General features: G+C 39.0%; 2 protein-coding genes across 3 annotated transcripts in view; one reads left to right on the top strand and one right to left on the bottom strand.

Annotated features, from left to right (window-relative positions):
* The window catches only part of fsd1 (fibronectin type III and SPRY domain containing 1), a 12657-nt gene extending 10185 nt beyond the window's left edge, over positions 1-2472 (top strand). For both annotated transcript variants that reach the window (XM_034229857.1, XM_034229858.1), the window contains exon 13: positions 47-2472. In XM_034229857.1, coding sequence (XP_034085748.1) covers positions 47-157 — 111 coding nt within the window. In that variant the 3' untranslated portion in view covers positions 158-2472. The remainder of the gene's footprint in view (positions 1-46) is intronic.
* Positions 2464-13967, bottom strand: LOC117555128 (signal-transducing adaptor protein 2-like). The gene is made up of 13 exons (XM_034229859.1): positions 13772-13967; positions 11033-11104; positions 10787-10906; positions 10642-10698; positions 10383-10528; positions 9338-9469; positions 8770-8839; positions 7877-7979; positions 7605-7694; positions 5348-5410; positions 5162-5212; positions 4575-4787; positions 2464-3201 (listed from the first exon to the last, which is right to left on the bottom strand). The coding sequence occupies exons 1-13, from the start codon at positions 13856-13858 to the stop codon at positions 3137-3139; spliced, it is 1269 nt and encodes a 422-aa protein (XP_034085750.1). The 5' UTR covers positions 13859-13967; the 3' UTR covers positions 2464-3136.

Below are 13967 nucleotides of genomic sequence, written 5' to 3'. Positions count from 1 at the left end.
CACCACCTGATTTGTTTTAACCTTCCTCTTGCTGTGGTGCCTGCAGGTGTGGAACGGCACGTTCTCGGTGCTGACGGGCATGCAGGTTCCCAGCCTGGTGCAGAGCGGCCAGCGGAGGAACAGCAACACCAGCAGCTCCAACGCCAGCCTCACCTAGACCCCCCCCCCCCCCCCCACTTTATCCTGCTGGACGCTCTGCTTTAACACAGTCACCGCTGCAGAACATCGCCTCAGCCCTGGCTGGGGTCCAAGCCTCATATCATAGAAGAGTTACATCACTGGATGGTTCAACCTGTTCCAGCGTAACAACGAAAATGGTTTTGGCAAGAAGTGAGTCATCTGCCAGTGACAGAGCTCTTCAGGTGTATGACTGCGGCTGGTGTTGTTGCTTGAGACACATTAGCTGAACTAGTTTTTCTTCTCTCTACACATCATTTAGCACTGTCCCACTGCTGCTAGAGCAAAGATTTAGCGCTGGCCGCTGCCCTTCCTTCCTTGCCATCATCAGAAACTGTCAGAAGTACTGTCGATGCAGCTCTCCCTGTGCCTTCCTTCTCATTTCCAAATCGGGTGATGCTTTGATATATTTCAATGCGAGAAATCTCTCTATTTCCAGTTAAAAGAACGTGTTGTGTCAGTGTCATTATAACCTGGTTGTAACGTAGCTTAGTGGTAATCAATCTGCCATCAGCCAACCTATTTAACCCAAATAACCGGCTCCTAGACAATGCTAGTGATATAATGTAGTTTATTTAACCAGGTTTTAATCAAACTCTACTCTGCCACTTACGGATCATCAAGAAATACTTCACTTCCAAAAAGATAACTTTTACATCAATTATTCCCCCCGTGCTACATTGAATTCTTGAAGAAAACATTGTGTTTCTTGCATGCCTCCACAGTGAAATAAGAATCCAAAAACAGGGAGAAGTCTTAATGCATGACTTTATAAAGAGTCTTACACTTGCACAGACTTGCTGCTCTATGTGCAAGTCCTTTATATGTGGAAGAGTTTGAAATACTAATGATTTAAAAGAAGAAAAATCATATGTAGGGAGGTCGTGAGCATACGACTACACAAATCTGACTTTAATTATGCTGCACTGGTTGTGTTAGAGTTTGTAAACGTATTGCAGCGACAAAATTACAAGGAAATCAAACAGAAAATCTACTCAAAATGTAAACCGCTGTTGAGGCACTAGTTACCAAACCTTATGCAGGGAAAAGGATCCAAAGGCAGGAACGTCATTTATGCAGTTTATTCCAATCAACAATGATTTTCCTATATTCTTGCCCTGTGCCTTTCCTCTGGCATTCCTTGTCTTACCCTGGTAAAAAACCATTTGCCCTTGCTGGTGTGCTGATCCCACCACCACCTGTATCCAATATATACATAACCAGCATGTGCCAAAATCACCCAGTGCCCAAAACTGCCTTTAAAATAAAGGCATAAACAACGATGTCAATCAACTTATATTACACTAGATAAAAGGTATATTTACCACAAAGAAAAACAGCAAGAAAATAACTGTTTTCCATTGAAATAATGTAAATCAATGAAGGGCTCCAAATCATATGTATCTAAATATTTTTGCTGTTATTGAATTTCAGAAAATATTCAGTTTTTGGATTCTTCGGTGTCTTTGGGGGCATGCGGGTAAATGAAGGATTTGTTGAAGAATTCAAGAGAAAATGGGATGAGTAATTTGGCAGGGCAGTATTCTTTTAGTACAACACATATTCCAAACTTTATATTTTACCTCTCGCTAATGCATGCAGACTTAACAGCGTTTACTGCATTTTACTTATTTTGGTCAGGTCCCACTCTGTCATTTAGCCTCCTGCTGAGGTTCTGTTTTAATTCAGAGTCGATGTTTGCTGTGAGTTTAATCTTTCAGCGAGACTGCACAGAAAGTTAAAAGTGAGTTTTAGTCAGTGCACCTCAGATATCCAGGATTTTGGAAACAACTGTACTGTATTCATCCTATTCACCTCACTGCACACTAATGCTTGTTTGTACAGTATGATTGTGTCTAAAAACACCACTGTTTGCTGAAAAGGAATCCCATTATGAGTAGTGGACTGCCCTGTAATCCAAATATAACAAATAGCTAGCAAGTAGCCTCAGCTAACAAAATGTATTGAGAGTTAGTCAGGATGAGAAACAAAAGTGTTTAATTCTGGAAAATGATGTTATGAAGTTCCTATCAGCCCGACCTCTGAGTAGCGTCCACGTCATGTTACAGTCTTGCTTCTCCATGTTGCTCCCGCTGTATGCATCTCCTGAATAACTGTAGCCTGCAATGCTTTAAAGAAAATTATGTTGACTTTATTTCACTCGCTGACACAATGTCACAGTTTATTGTAAATAGTTTTCCACTATAGTGTGTCAGCCATTGAGGTATTAAAGGAGCAAAAGCACTTTGTTCTTGGATTTATGCTTCAACAAGGAATAAAAGAAAGTAAGAAACAGATGTCTGCTTTATTTAACAAAAGCTGGTTGTTACACGGGAAATATAGCAGATACAGAACATCATAAAACTGATTTCTAACTGTTGCATAGCACATACTCAAAGTTGCTGATTCATGTATTTAATATGATGTGACAGTTTTACAATTGCCTTCAATAGTCACACTAGCCCCCCAACTCTTCTTCATTCACAGTTGACTGTAAAGAGAGGCAGCAATACATTTGTTTGACTATATTTGTACATTAGCTATGTACAAATATATACAATACAATTCAAAAGTTGATTACTCAATAAAACAATAATATACAGTCTGATGGGGGGAAAACGGACAGTCAGTGGTAAATGTGCAAAATGCACAAGAGAAACAGGGTGTGGATAATGTGACAGGTACACCCCTCGTTACAGCTGATTCATTTGCTAATGAGTGTCTTAGACGGGTGAATCAATAAAGTGTTAATCTTCGGAGAGGCTTTGCTGCCGACAGCCAGCTGACGAGGAGGAGCAGAGTCACGATGAAGAGGAGGAAGGAGCTTGTTTGTGTGGAAGCAGCTGCTCTACACACTCCCATGTGTTGGGGGAACAGACTGGTGAGGGGTGTGTTCTGGTTTGAGTCACTGGTGGTGGTGGGTTTCACAGACGCTTTGAGAGGATCCCACCAGGAGAGGTCACTCTTGACACCTGACCTTCTGTTCCAGCCTTAGTTTCAGCTCAGACATGGCAGCAAAAGGAACTAGAGGAAAATAAAACATAAGCGTTTTATATTATTGGCAATTAAGTTAAAGGACACATGACAGCAGATCATGAATTTACTCTGAGATGATATCTTCACACGTTAAGATCTAAAGAAAGCCTTCAGCTTCTTGGAGGTTCGGAACATGTTTAGCTTTAACTCAAATGTTTTTAAGGCATATGCTTGCATTTGAAAACAACTTTTGATAAATGCTTGATTTCCCCCAAAACTCAGTTTTTTATCTTCATAATAAAACTTGTAAACCAAAACACTAATATACTGAATTTAACAAACGACAACAAACTGTAATCCTAAATGAAAAAGTAAAAGAGTTGACGTGGGCATTAAACATTTCTAATGAAAATGATCTCCCCGGATAATGTGATATTGTTGATATTGTATGCTCTTAGTTGATTGTTGATTGCAGTCATAGTTGTTGCATTCAAACACTATTTCATAGATAAATACTCTGTTGATATCTTGCTTTGGAAATGAGCATCATTAGATAACCTCAAAGTTAAAATGAATAGTTGGTCAAATACTGTAGTGATAAAGTGATAGCATACATTGATTTTGTGGGTATAATCACATTGTATTTGTATTTTGTGTCTCTACTGTGACATGTCTCCATGCTTTAATGTTCAAAAAGCTCTTTATTTTTCTCATACTGCCTGTGCTGCTGCTCCTCTTGTCACCCTCTGTCTGAGCCCAGTCTGCTCTGATTGGTTGGCTGGCTAGCTCGGCCAACCGCTTAGAGTAGTCCCGCTTCTTAGCCTATCAAGTACAATGTGTTGGAGCGCTAGCCAACAGAAGCGCGAGCGTAACATTAAGTCTTTAAGTTACACACCCTCTGGAACGCTCTCCCTGCGGAGATCCGCAACATCCCCACGCTCAACGCCTTCAAAAGGGCCCTCAAGACCCATCTGCTCACCAAGGCCTTTGGCCCCTAATCTATTTGTTGTTTTTGTCTGTCTGACTGGTTGTCTGATTGCCTTTTATTTTGTTATGTTTGTTTTGCCCTGTTCTTCCTTTTAAAGCGACCTTGGGTCCCATGAAAGGCGCTATATAAATCTAAGCTATTATTATTATTATTACAGAAGTAAATCGAGGAGTCCAACAATGGATATGTTTCAGGGTGTGGGAGAGAAACTCACTACACTAAAGGGAAAACCCCAAGAATGATAATAGGGCCCCTTTAAGTTTTAAACGTTCTCCTCCCCGATTGGTTCTGGCTCTGGTTCAGGGGTTGGTTTTCTTAGAGCGACTGAGAAGAAGCCATGTAACCCCAAAAATGATATTAGGGCCCCTTACGTTTCTTAGAAAGCACTTGCATGTTACTCCTGATAGCTGTAATACCCAGAGTCTGTACATACTCTGTCCGGTGGGCTCTGTGAGTCTCCTCATCCTCAGATCCCGGCTGTTTGATGAGGAGGGATGGGAGATCTGTGCGGCGGAAGCACTTGACTTCAGAGTGCTGCTTGTAGAGGAGGAAGAGGAGGTGGAAGATGAAGCTGTGCTCAGCATGCGAGGAGCAGGAGTTGGATTTGGAGGCATAATTGCTTTCCTCGTAGCTTTTTTCTCCGGTTCTGAGGAAGACCAAAAACATACAATGATTTACGCTCTTAGGAAAAAAAGAGTCATGAAATGGAAAATTGTATTTGCTTAGTCTTCCCTCTGTCTTCTTTATCAGTTCCACACTAAGGCATACAGACATTTCCACTACATAACTACCCTTAGAAACAAGATTACTATAACACATTTCTTTGTTTTGTCTTGTTTGATTTCATTATTCTGCTTTGTCTATATTGTTGTTTTTGTCTGTTCCTTTGTTTTGTAGAATGTGTGTAACAACCAGTCTATGGTAACAACCCCTGTTTTGTTTACATTGACCCAGAAAAAAAGAAAGAGGAAAAAAGCTGTGAGTTTCCGAGATGGAAATATAAGAAGAGGAAACACTTACGTGGGAGTGGAACGGCTGAGGAATCCTCCGACTCTGTTTCTTTCTCCTCCGCTGTTTGAACACAGATGTGAGTTAGTGATAGCAATGGAAAAAATGAAGTCGTACCTGTTTTATGTTTGCACGACAGAAGGGCAAATGCAGGAGGGGTAGAAGCAGTGATTGATGTGGCAGAAGAGTTAGACTCACGTTGGTCATTCAGATAAACGTTCTCCTCCTCGATTGGTTCTGGCTCTGGTTTTCTTAGAGACACTGAGAAGGAGACATGTAATTATAATTATTACAGGGGGATTAGGTAAAAAACAAGGCACAACAACAGGTGCCGTCACAGTACACTTGAGAGACAGACCGAGGCTTTATGCTGGTTTAAAAATAGATCATGTACAGCACAGTATGTTCAGTTTACTAAAGGTTAACGTTAGGATATGGATGACAATGTTGATCATATCTTATCTTTACAATGACATGAATACCTGTAGTCTATTGGAAGGATTGCCTTTGAATTTTGTATAGACGTTAATTTTCCTCAAAAGATGATTTCCACCAACTTTAGCAGTCCTCTGGGCTTCAAATATGTTGTTTTAAGTGAAATAGTTCAATAATGGTTTTCTATTAACACACTGTAATGGAAACTTCTGGAGCAATGGAGTCGAAACACAGTGAGTTCACTTGATGTCAAACACTGATGGTTTATTACGAAGTTACGGCCGGAGAATTGAAAAAGACATGTGCTGCAGCCACGAGTTGACACAGCGGTTGCCAAACCAATTCTGAAGATCTCTTCCGTAGTCGGAGGTTTTAACAAAGTGTATAATCAACATTCTTCATTAGCAGGATTAAACAAACAGGGCACTAAATCTAATTAAAACTGTCGTCCATGGTCCAAGAATGTACGCCAGTGGGACCTACGCACCCGATATGAAGGAATCTAAACAATAAACTATTTCAGGTCAGCTTGTGAACCGGCAACAAGGAGCCAGAACTGCTCCTCCTTAAGGGAGAGAGATAGCAGCAATATCCCGAGGCCGTGTGCAAGGAGAAAGTGATGGAATGGGTTAAAGGTTTGATACCGAAGCTAAATATTCCCCAACAACTACCAGTGGTGGAAAGAAACTAAGTATATTTACTCAAGTACAACAACAACAACAACAACAACAACAACAATAAATCCAGTAAAGAAAATGGTCTCCATATTGACAAACAACATATTTGCTATTACTTACTAATAGAACAATATAATATTCTTAAATAATATAATACTTTCAAAAGAGCCATTGTGAATAATGGGTACTTTACTTGTTAATTTATTGAACAAACAGAATAAAAAAATATAAACAATAATAAATAAATAGAAGCAAAATAACAAAATACTTAACAAGGTATACAAATAAATACTCAAATAGTTTCCTTCGTTTCCATTTACTTTTACTATTATTGGAGTATTTTCAGACCCAAGTATTTCTACTTTTACTTGGATTAAGGATCTGAGTACTTCATCCACCTCTGTTCACTACTCACAGGATAAGTTAAAGTCCCTGAGTTTGAAGGTAGTGCCATTATCAGGTCAAAAATGTGTAGCTCAAACATTTCCACTTAACAAGGCATTCCTTCCTCTCAACTGCCACTAACATGGTGAAATAAAGGCTCAAAGAAAAGGACTTGTTTACTTCTGCTTGTGTAGCGTTCAAAGCTAAAACAATCTCTGTAGAGGAATTGCTACGTGCTGCACAAAGGCTGTAAAACAAACAGAGAATGAGTGATTGGGTTGGCGTGGGTGAGTGGACTCACAAAGCAAATAAACCATTTCTGGAAAACATCGTTGTTATCAGAATCAGAAAGCCTGTATTAGTCCCGCAGCGAGGAAATAACAGCGTTACAGTAAATATTACTTAGCAGATAAGAGGCGAACCATAAGAAAGAGTAAGCTAACATATTACATATAGAGAAAAAGCACTCTTTAGTAATAGAACAAAGACAAATGAGTACACATCCATGGCTAAAAACGTATGGCAGCATTTTGAAAGTTAAGTGAATATATAAAAGTTTGGAGACTTTATAAAAATGTCGGGCCTTATGAAATACATACTCGTGATCATGCACAGAAGAATTGCATAAAAGTGTTTATATTGCTAACTGCAGGTTTATTGCACAGGATTGCCATGGATACAAATCACTGTTGCTTTATTCCTACAAGGTACATGTTTATAATATAAAATACAAAATGAAAAAGTGTATTTATTTGTTTTAATTGTTGTTGAAATGGTTGGTATTCTCATATAAGTCTCTACTCAAAGTCATGTTCTGTGTCACTGTAACTCGTTGGAATCAAGATTATTTGTAGAGTATGCACAACATACCAGGACCGAAGCAAACAGGTGCAAATATTAAAGTGTGTTGACGTGAAGGTATTTGTGTTTGTGTGTGTTTTTGTTGATGGACACATTACCTGGTTTGGGGGGTACACTCGGTGGGACCAGGTTTGCCGGGGCCTGCCGAACGCTAATCTCTCCATTTTCATTATCAGACTGAATATAGGCTGTAAAAAGCCAAACTTAAATTAGTCATGTATACATTTGAGTAAATGTTCATGCTTTGGGGGCATTTATATTCGCATAGCTTAACAGGTGACCTTAAATATAAAGTGAGTTAAAAAAATGAGAAGAATAAGTAGGGTGAAAAACAAAATGAATACAAAAGTGTCTTGGCTTTTGTACGTACAGATTCTTTGTTCGTAGGCTTCCTCGATGATGAGAGGAATCAAAACGCCGTCCGTTGTTTCCACTAAATAGTTGATCACATCATGAAGTGTGGCACAGGGGATCTGCACAGAGGAACACTTTTATTTAACAAATCTAAGAAGAATAAAATACACACAATAATTAAAGCAGGCTGTGTTTTGCTCGGCTCAACCACAATCACTCCAATAAGAATATAATATAATTAATTACTGATTATGTCATTAGAAAATCACGAGGAACTATGTTAGATGAATGCTGGAACATCTTTCTCATACACACACACACACACACACACACACACACACACACACACACACACACACACACACACACACACACACACACACACACACACACACACACACACACACACACACACACACACACACACACACACACACACACACACACACACACACACACACACAAACACACAACACACACACCACACACACACACACACACACACACACAACAGCACGCACACAGGTGACAGGTGAGTCATGTCAAACACTTCTACAGAGCACAGATCAGAAAAATGTGACTGCCATGACTAAATCATCTGACGTCACTTTTATTGCCGGTAAAATGTCTCACCCTTTCTAGGAGGTCATGTGTTCCAGTAAGTCTGAAAAAACTTCCATCTCTTATCTGAACAATAAAATACTTGCTAACAAGTGCCAGGTTTCATGTGAAGTCGTTTCTCAAGTTGCAGACTGGTAAAGCTCATTTTCAAATATGCAGAAGAACGTATATGCACAGCAGATTTGTATAAAGCAATATAAAGACAATGCCTGTATCATCACCGATAGTCCTATCTGCCTGACACTGCACAGTATAGAACCTTTAACCTTTGCATTTTTGTATACTCACAGGATTGTCAACTTCAATAGCGAAGCCCCCGTCAGCTTTACGATTTATGCGATAGTGTCTGAATACAGAGCTGATGGAGAAAGAGAGGGAGAGGCAATTGTAACGCAGATGAAATCAACAAACATATTGAATAACCATCCAAGACAACAACCACATGTGTGTAGGATCTGTGATTCAAGATATTTAAAAGAAAAAGAGGTTGCTACTGATGGAGAGCAATCCTACACACCAAGTCAAAGCTCAGAGATCCTGAAATTAGCATCTCTATGTAATGAATCAATAATTGAAATGAAGTTCTGAGAAACTGAAAGATGTATACACCCTAGTTATTTTTTGAGTCCTTCTTTAGTATTTAAATGATTTAGTAGCCAGCCTTGAGTGATCATACATGATGTGTGTTTTAGCATGTGTAACAACATCTGTGTTTTCAGTTTATATATATGTGTGTGTGTGTGTGTGTGTGTGTGTGTGTGTGTGTGTGTGTGTGTGTGTGTGTGTGTGTGTGCGTGTGTGTGTGTGTGTGTGTGTGTGTGTGTGTGTGCATGTGCGTGCGTGTGTGCGTGTGTACCCTTCAAGGTCCTGCCTGGTGGTGACAGCGAAGGAGTTAACAATCCTCCCCGGCCTCAGCAGCAAGTTTCCTCTCTTGGATTCTCTCTCGAGCAGCAGCTCTGCCTCCAGACGGGAAACAACATGGTAACAGCTGCAGGATAGCAGAAAACACAGAAATTAGACAAAATCAAACCTTGCTTCACTCAACTAACACTGATTTTTGTAGGTTAAATAAAAACTATACTAGGGTTGAATCCAGACCGTATACAGAGCTTATATATTGGAGAAAGTGTGTATTAACAACCACAAATATCCTGTCTGAGATTCAAGCAGGCAATGACTGAGCTGTCTTTTATTAACCCCTAATCTCGGGGCAATGACTGAGCTGAGCAGATACCACACAGTCAATGCCTTAAAAAAATAAAAACTGCCTTAAATTAAGCTTCATGATGCTGCATTTTTCAGGTGATGTAATATACTTTTTGGAGACATGTATGTACCCATAAGAAATCATTGAATCATCCAGTATATCAGAAAACCCTGGACAGGGGGGCATTGAAACATTTTTGTCTAATTGGTAATCTGTTGTGTGCGTGAAACAACACATTTGTAACAACGCAGAGCCTCAGATGCAGGTTCCTGATGCCTCTAGGCAAGGAATCAATCAAGAATTCTAAAGAAAAAGCTTTTTTTTTTTGTTAGAATACAAATCATTTTATAAGCTTGAATTAAGATCCTCAACCTTTTCTTCCTACTTACAAGTCTGATGCATACAGTAAGGCCTTTTTTGTCCTGTATGCTGTTCAAACTGTAACTTGTTACCTATTCTATTTGTAAAAGTGACAGAATTAAGAAGAGCAGGAAAACCAAAGGCAGGTGATATACTATAGCCATTTAATAATGAAGTAATCCTTTTTGAATTAGCTTTAAATTGCTCCTCTCAAATATGAATGTTGGTTATGGGTTTTGTAACATCATCCCTTTTAGTTTTACCACGTTAGAAATAAAAACAGTATTTCACTCAAACATAAGCATCAATACTTTGGCCTCCTGTTTGTACTCACGCTGGCATCTCTGCCTGCAGGGTGATGTAGGTGCTGGAGTTAATGGCAGCAGCAGCAAGTTTTATTCTTTCCTTTTCCTTTTCTACGGTCTCTTTCAGCATGAGGATCTGGCCCGGAAGCAGGTTGAGGGAGGACGGTACCGACAGCTGCAGGGACATGCACATGAGGAACTGATGTTAACGGGTCATCCTAAACTTGATTCATCAAATATAATCTGTGTTGTTCTTTGTTTCTATAAAGTCAGTTCAACACCACCCACCTCAGCCACAGAGCGGATGAAGCCCTTCCACAGCTCACGGGCCTCAGCATTAGGAGTCTGTAGATCCAACAGAGAAATTGTCAAAATTAGGAATAGCTCAGACAAAAAGAGGCTTATTTAACTATATTTATATATATGTCCTCACAGTGAATTTGATATTTCTATCCTTCATCTGGAGGTTGAGTCTGGCTGCGTCCAGGTTTCGATCCTGGCTGCCGTCGTCTGTTATTGAGATCATCCCACTGAGTTCCACTTTCTCTATGTACTGATGAAACACACACACACAGAGAGAAGGTGACACACAAGTCCACAAGAGTGTTGGATTCATCTTTAATTAACATTCATCCAAATATCTGTCATGTATTAACCCCTAATCTCTGAAATGACTTACATCGCTGTCTCTCTTCTCGTTGAAGAAGAACAGCGTGTTTCCACACAGGCACGCCCACAGTTTCCGAGAAGTCTGCACAAACACAGAGAGAGAGACTTAATGAGCGACTGAAAGATAGTACACCAAGCAGGGAAAACGACATTTGTTTGAGCAAAAACAAAGGGAAAGAAAAATAAAGCTTGTTTTTTTAATACACAGCAAGTAATTAGACATGATGGCCGCAGTCATTTCATTTCAAACCTTTATTTAACCAGGTAGGTCCCATCGAGATCATCGATCTCTTTTTCAAGGGAGACGTCCTGCAGTATGTGCAGGTGACATTGTTGAGGAGTCAAGTTTAACCGCAACAGACGCCAGCGTGTGTTATAACAGCGTTCAGTGTTTGGATTGGATCGTCAGTGTCGTCTGTTTCAGGTCAACCACCAAATCAAAATAACTTAAACTTAGATATGACAGGATTTGGAGGCTCTTTCAGACACAATTCAAGGATCCTAATGTAGGATTATAACATTTTTATTTTCAATTAATCTGCAAATGATCCTCTATATTCATAATAGTTTGGGCTATAAAATGTCAGAGAATGGTGACAAATGTCCATCCCAGTTTCTCCATGCCCAATGTGATGTCTATAAATGTCTCTTTTTGTAAGTCAAAAACCCAAAGATATTCAGATGATTATTATATGAAACAGAGAAAAGCAACTGAAAACAGCTTTTTCTTTTTGCATGAGAACTTACTTATTGAATATTAGTTATCAAATTAGGAGATCATTATGTTTCTGTTGATATGAATGTTAATAACTTTTTTGTTGCAGTGGTATTATTTATAGCACTGAAAAAAACTTTAACTAAAATAAAAGTATATAAAACTGTATACTTGATGAACCAACATCCCTACTTTAATCTGCGACTGGGTTAGTTTTAAAGTGTTCTGAATGCAAAGTAACCCCTCTGATTTAGTATTTAGCTCTCATTGTGATGCATTCACTCTCTTATCAGGGAGGGCTTGGCAGGTATTTTCAGAGCCTGCCTTGCCAGTTAGTGTCTATACTTTTCTTTCAGTTCCCGGGCTTGCTCCATCTTTATGGCACAATGAGCAGAATTGCTGTCAGACCAGTTGAGAGACGCAGATGCTGTCAAAGTCTACACAGTTTACAAGAATCTATATGAGAGGCGGCTCCACCTATGTTACACATGATCTGACATGGTTTGTTGTTAGACCTCTGCACACACAGTCTTTCAAAGGGTTAATAAAGCATCAAAATCAATCACACTGCAGGTTTTTGTTAATAAGCACCAATTAGATAGGTAAACCGTCTATAATACTGATGTAAAGTAAAATACAGCTCCTCTGCACAACCACACGGATTAATGTGTTAATAAACACACAATCTAAAAAAAAGAAAGACTTCTTTGTTATGTTTCGAAAGTCTGAGTCATGCAGCGCTGGAATGACCCAAACGTTGACAGGAATGGCAGATACCTGCACATTGTTGGGATGCCAGTCATTCACATCTTTGTCTCTCTCTAACATTTGTGTAATAAGAGACACACACATATACACACACACACACGCACAGAGATACACTGAGCTAGATGCACACAGGCATAGGACATACACAGTCTTACATGCGTACCTATTTGAGGACATGTATGTGTCAATAATAATTGATCAACGACAATAAATTCTTTGTTTTAGTTGTTTTGCAAATGTGAGGATTTGTTGTTTTGCTGGATGCTAAATATCTGTTTCATATAGCGTCGGTCTGATGAAGCAAGACATCTTCAACTTGTGCTTCAGGAATTTGCAGAGGATATTTTTCACAATTTGCTGAATGCTATAACTATTGATAATTTAACTGAAAAAATAAATCAACAGATACATCTACAATAAAACAATAAAATAGGGATAGCGCACATACAGTCACTTAAGGGTATAATCTAAAGCCTTAACACCTAATCTTTGGTAAACATCTTAAAGCTGGTTCTGATTACTTCTTTTTTCCTGTGACGCATTATGATAACACAGATTAAAAAGCCTGAAAGCTACAGATAACCAGCGGTGGAATTACATTTTACAAGGTCAAGGTTGTGCAGCTTTATACACACAACAATATCTCAACGGTATTTATTTTCTGCACAACATTTGTGCGACGGCTTTGGGTACTATATATTTTTTAAGTTTGAGATACACCAAAGGATACAGTGTTTCCTTTATGTGTTGAGAACATGCTTCTACTTTTTTTATTTTGGATCATCTGAAAAATGCATCTTTACAAATCTGACCTCATGTCGAATAAATGTTTCAGGAGAAACAAAAAGCAGGACGCTACAAGCATATTATGATGATGTATTGCTATATAGATTAAACTACAAAACAGTTAATGAGAATATTAATGCAACAGTAATACAATATGCAAAATCATCAAATGGGCTATAATAGAAATTCACAGGGAACATTTTACTACAGAATACATTTAGCTGATAATACTAACATCATTGTACTTAAGGATTCCAATGAAGGACTTTCACTTATAATGGGGTCTTCATATACTCAAAGTGTGGTATTAGTACTTTGGCTGGAATATAGGATTTGAATACTTCCTCCACCAGTGCAGATAACCATCAAAACAAAAAGTAATAATAAAACAAGCAGTCCGTTTCCGTTTCAACCTGTTGCATTCAACAAAGACAACCTTGTCTCATGGAGTTAGCACAGAAAAACAAAAACAACTGTTACCTTATCTTTGAACGACCTCTTCTCCAGGTATCCCTGATAGTAACAGGTGGGCTGACTGCTCTCTCGCGCGGTTTGCCTCGCCATCATTTTAATGTCTATAAAAATAACTTATTTACAGTTTTGAAGTGAAGGAGACTTCCACTTTAACATATCAGCAGCTTCTGCCTGCTCGTAGGAAAGCTCTCGTATTATTGAA

This window comes from Gymnodraco acuticeps, unplaced genomic scaffold, assembly GCF_902827175.1.
Source record: "Gymnodraco acuticeps unplaced genomic scaffold, fGymAcu1.1, whole genome shotgun sequence".
In the NCBI taxonomy this organism is placed as follows: Eukaryota; Metazoa; Chordata; class Actinopteri; order Perciformes; family Bathydraconidae; genus Gymnodraco; species Gymnodraco acuticeps.
Note: the sequence above shows the minus strand (reverse complement) of the source record. Positions and strands in the feature narration are given on the sequence as shown.

Coding starts and splice junctions, on each gene's coding strand:
- LOC117555128 (XM_034229859.1), bottom strand. CDS start 13,858: ATGATGGCGAGGCAAACCGCGCGAGAGAGCAGTCAGCCCACCTGTTAC. Junction 7,695..7,876: donor AGCCTACGAACAAAGAATCT/GTACGTACAAAA, acceptor GGCTTTTTACAG/CCTATATTCAGTCTGATAAT. Junction 4,788..5,161: donor CTCAGCCGTTCCACTCCCAC/GTAAGTGTTTCC, acceptor GGTCTTCCTCAG/AACCGGAGAAAAAAGCTACG.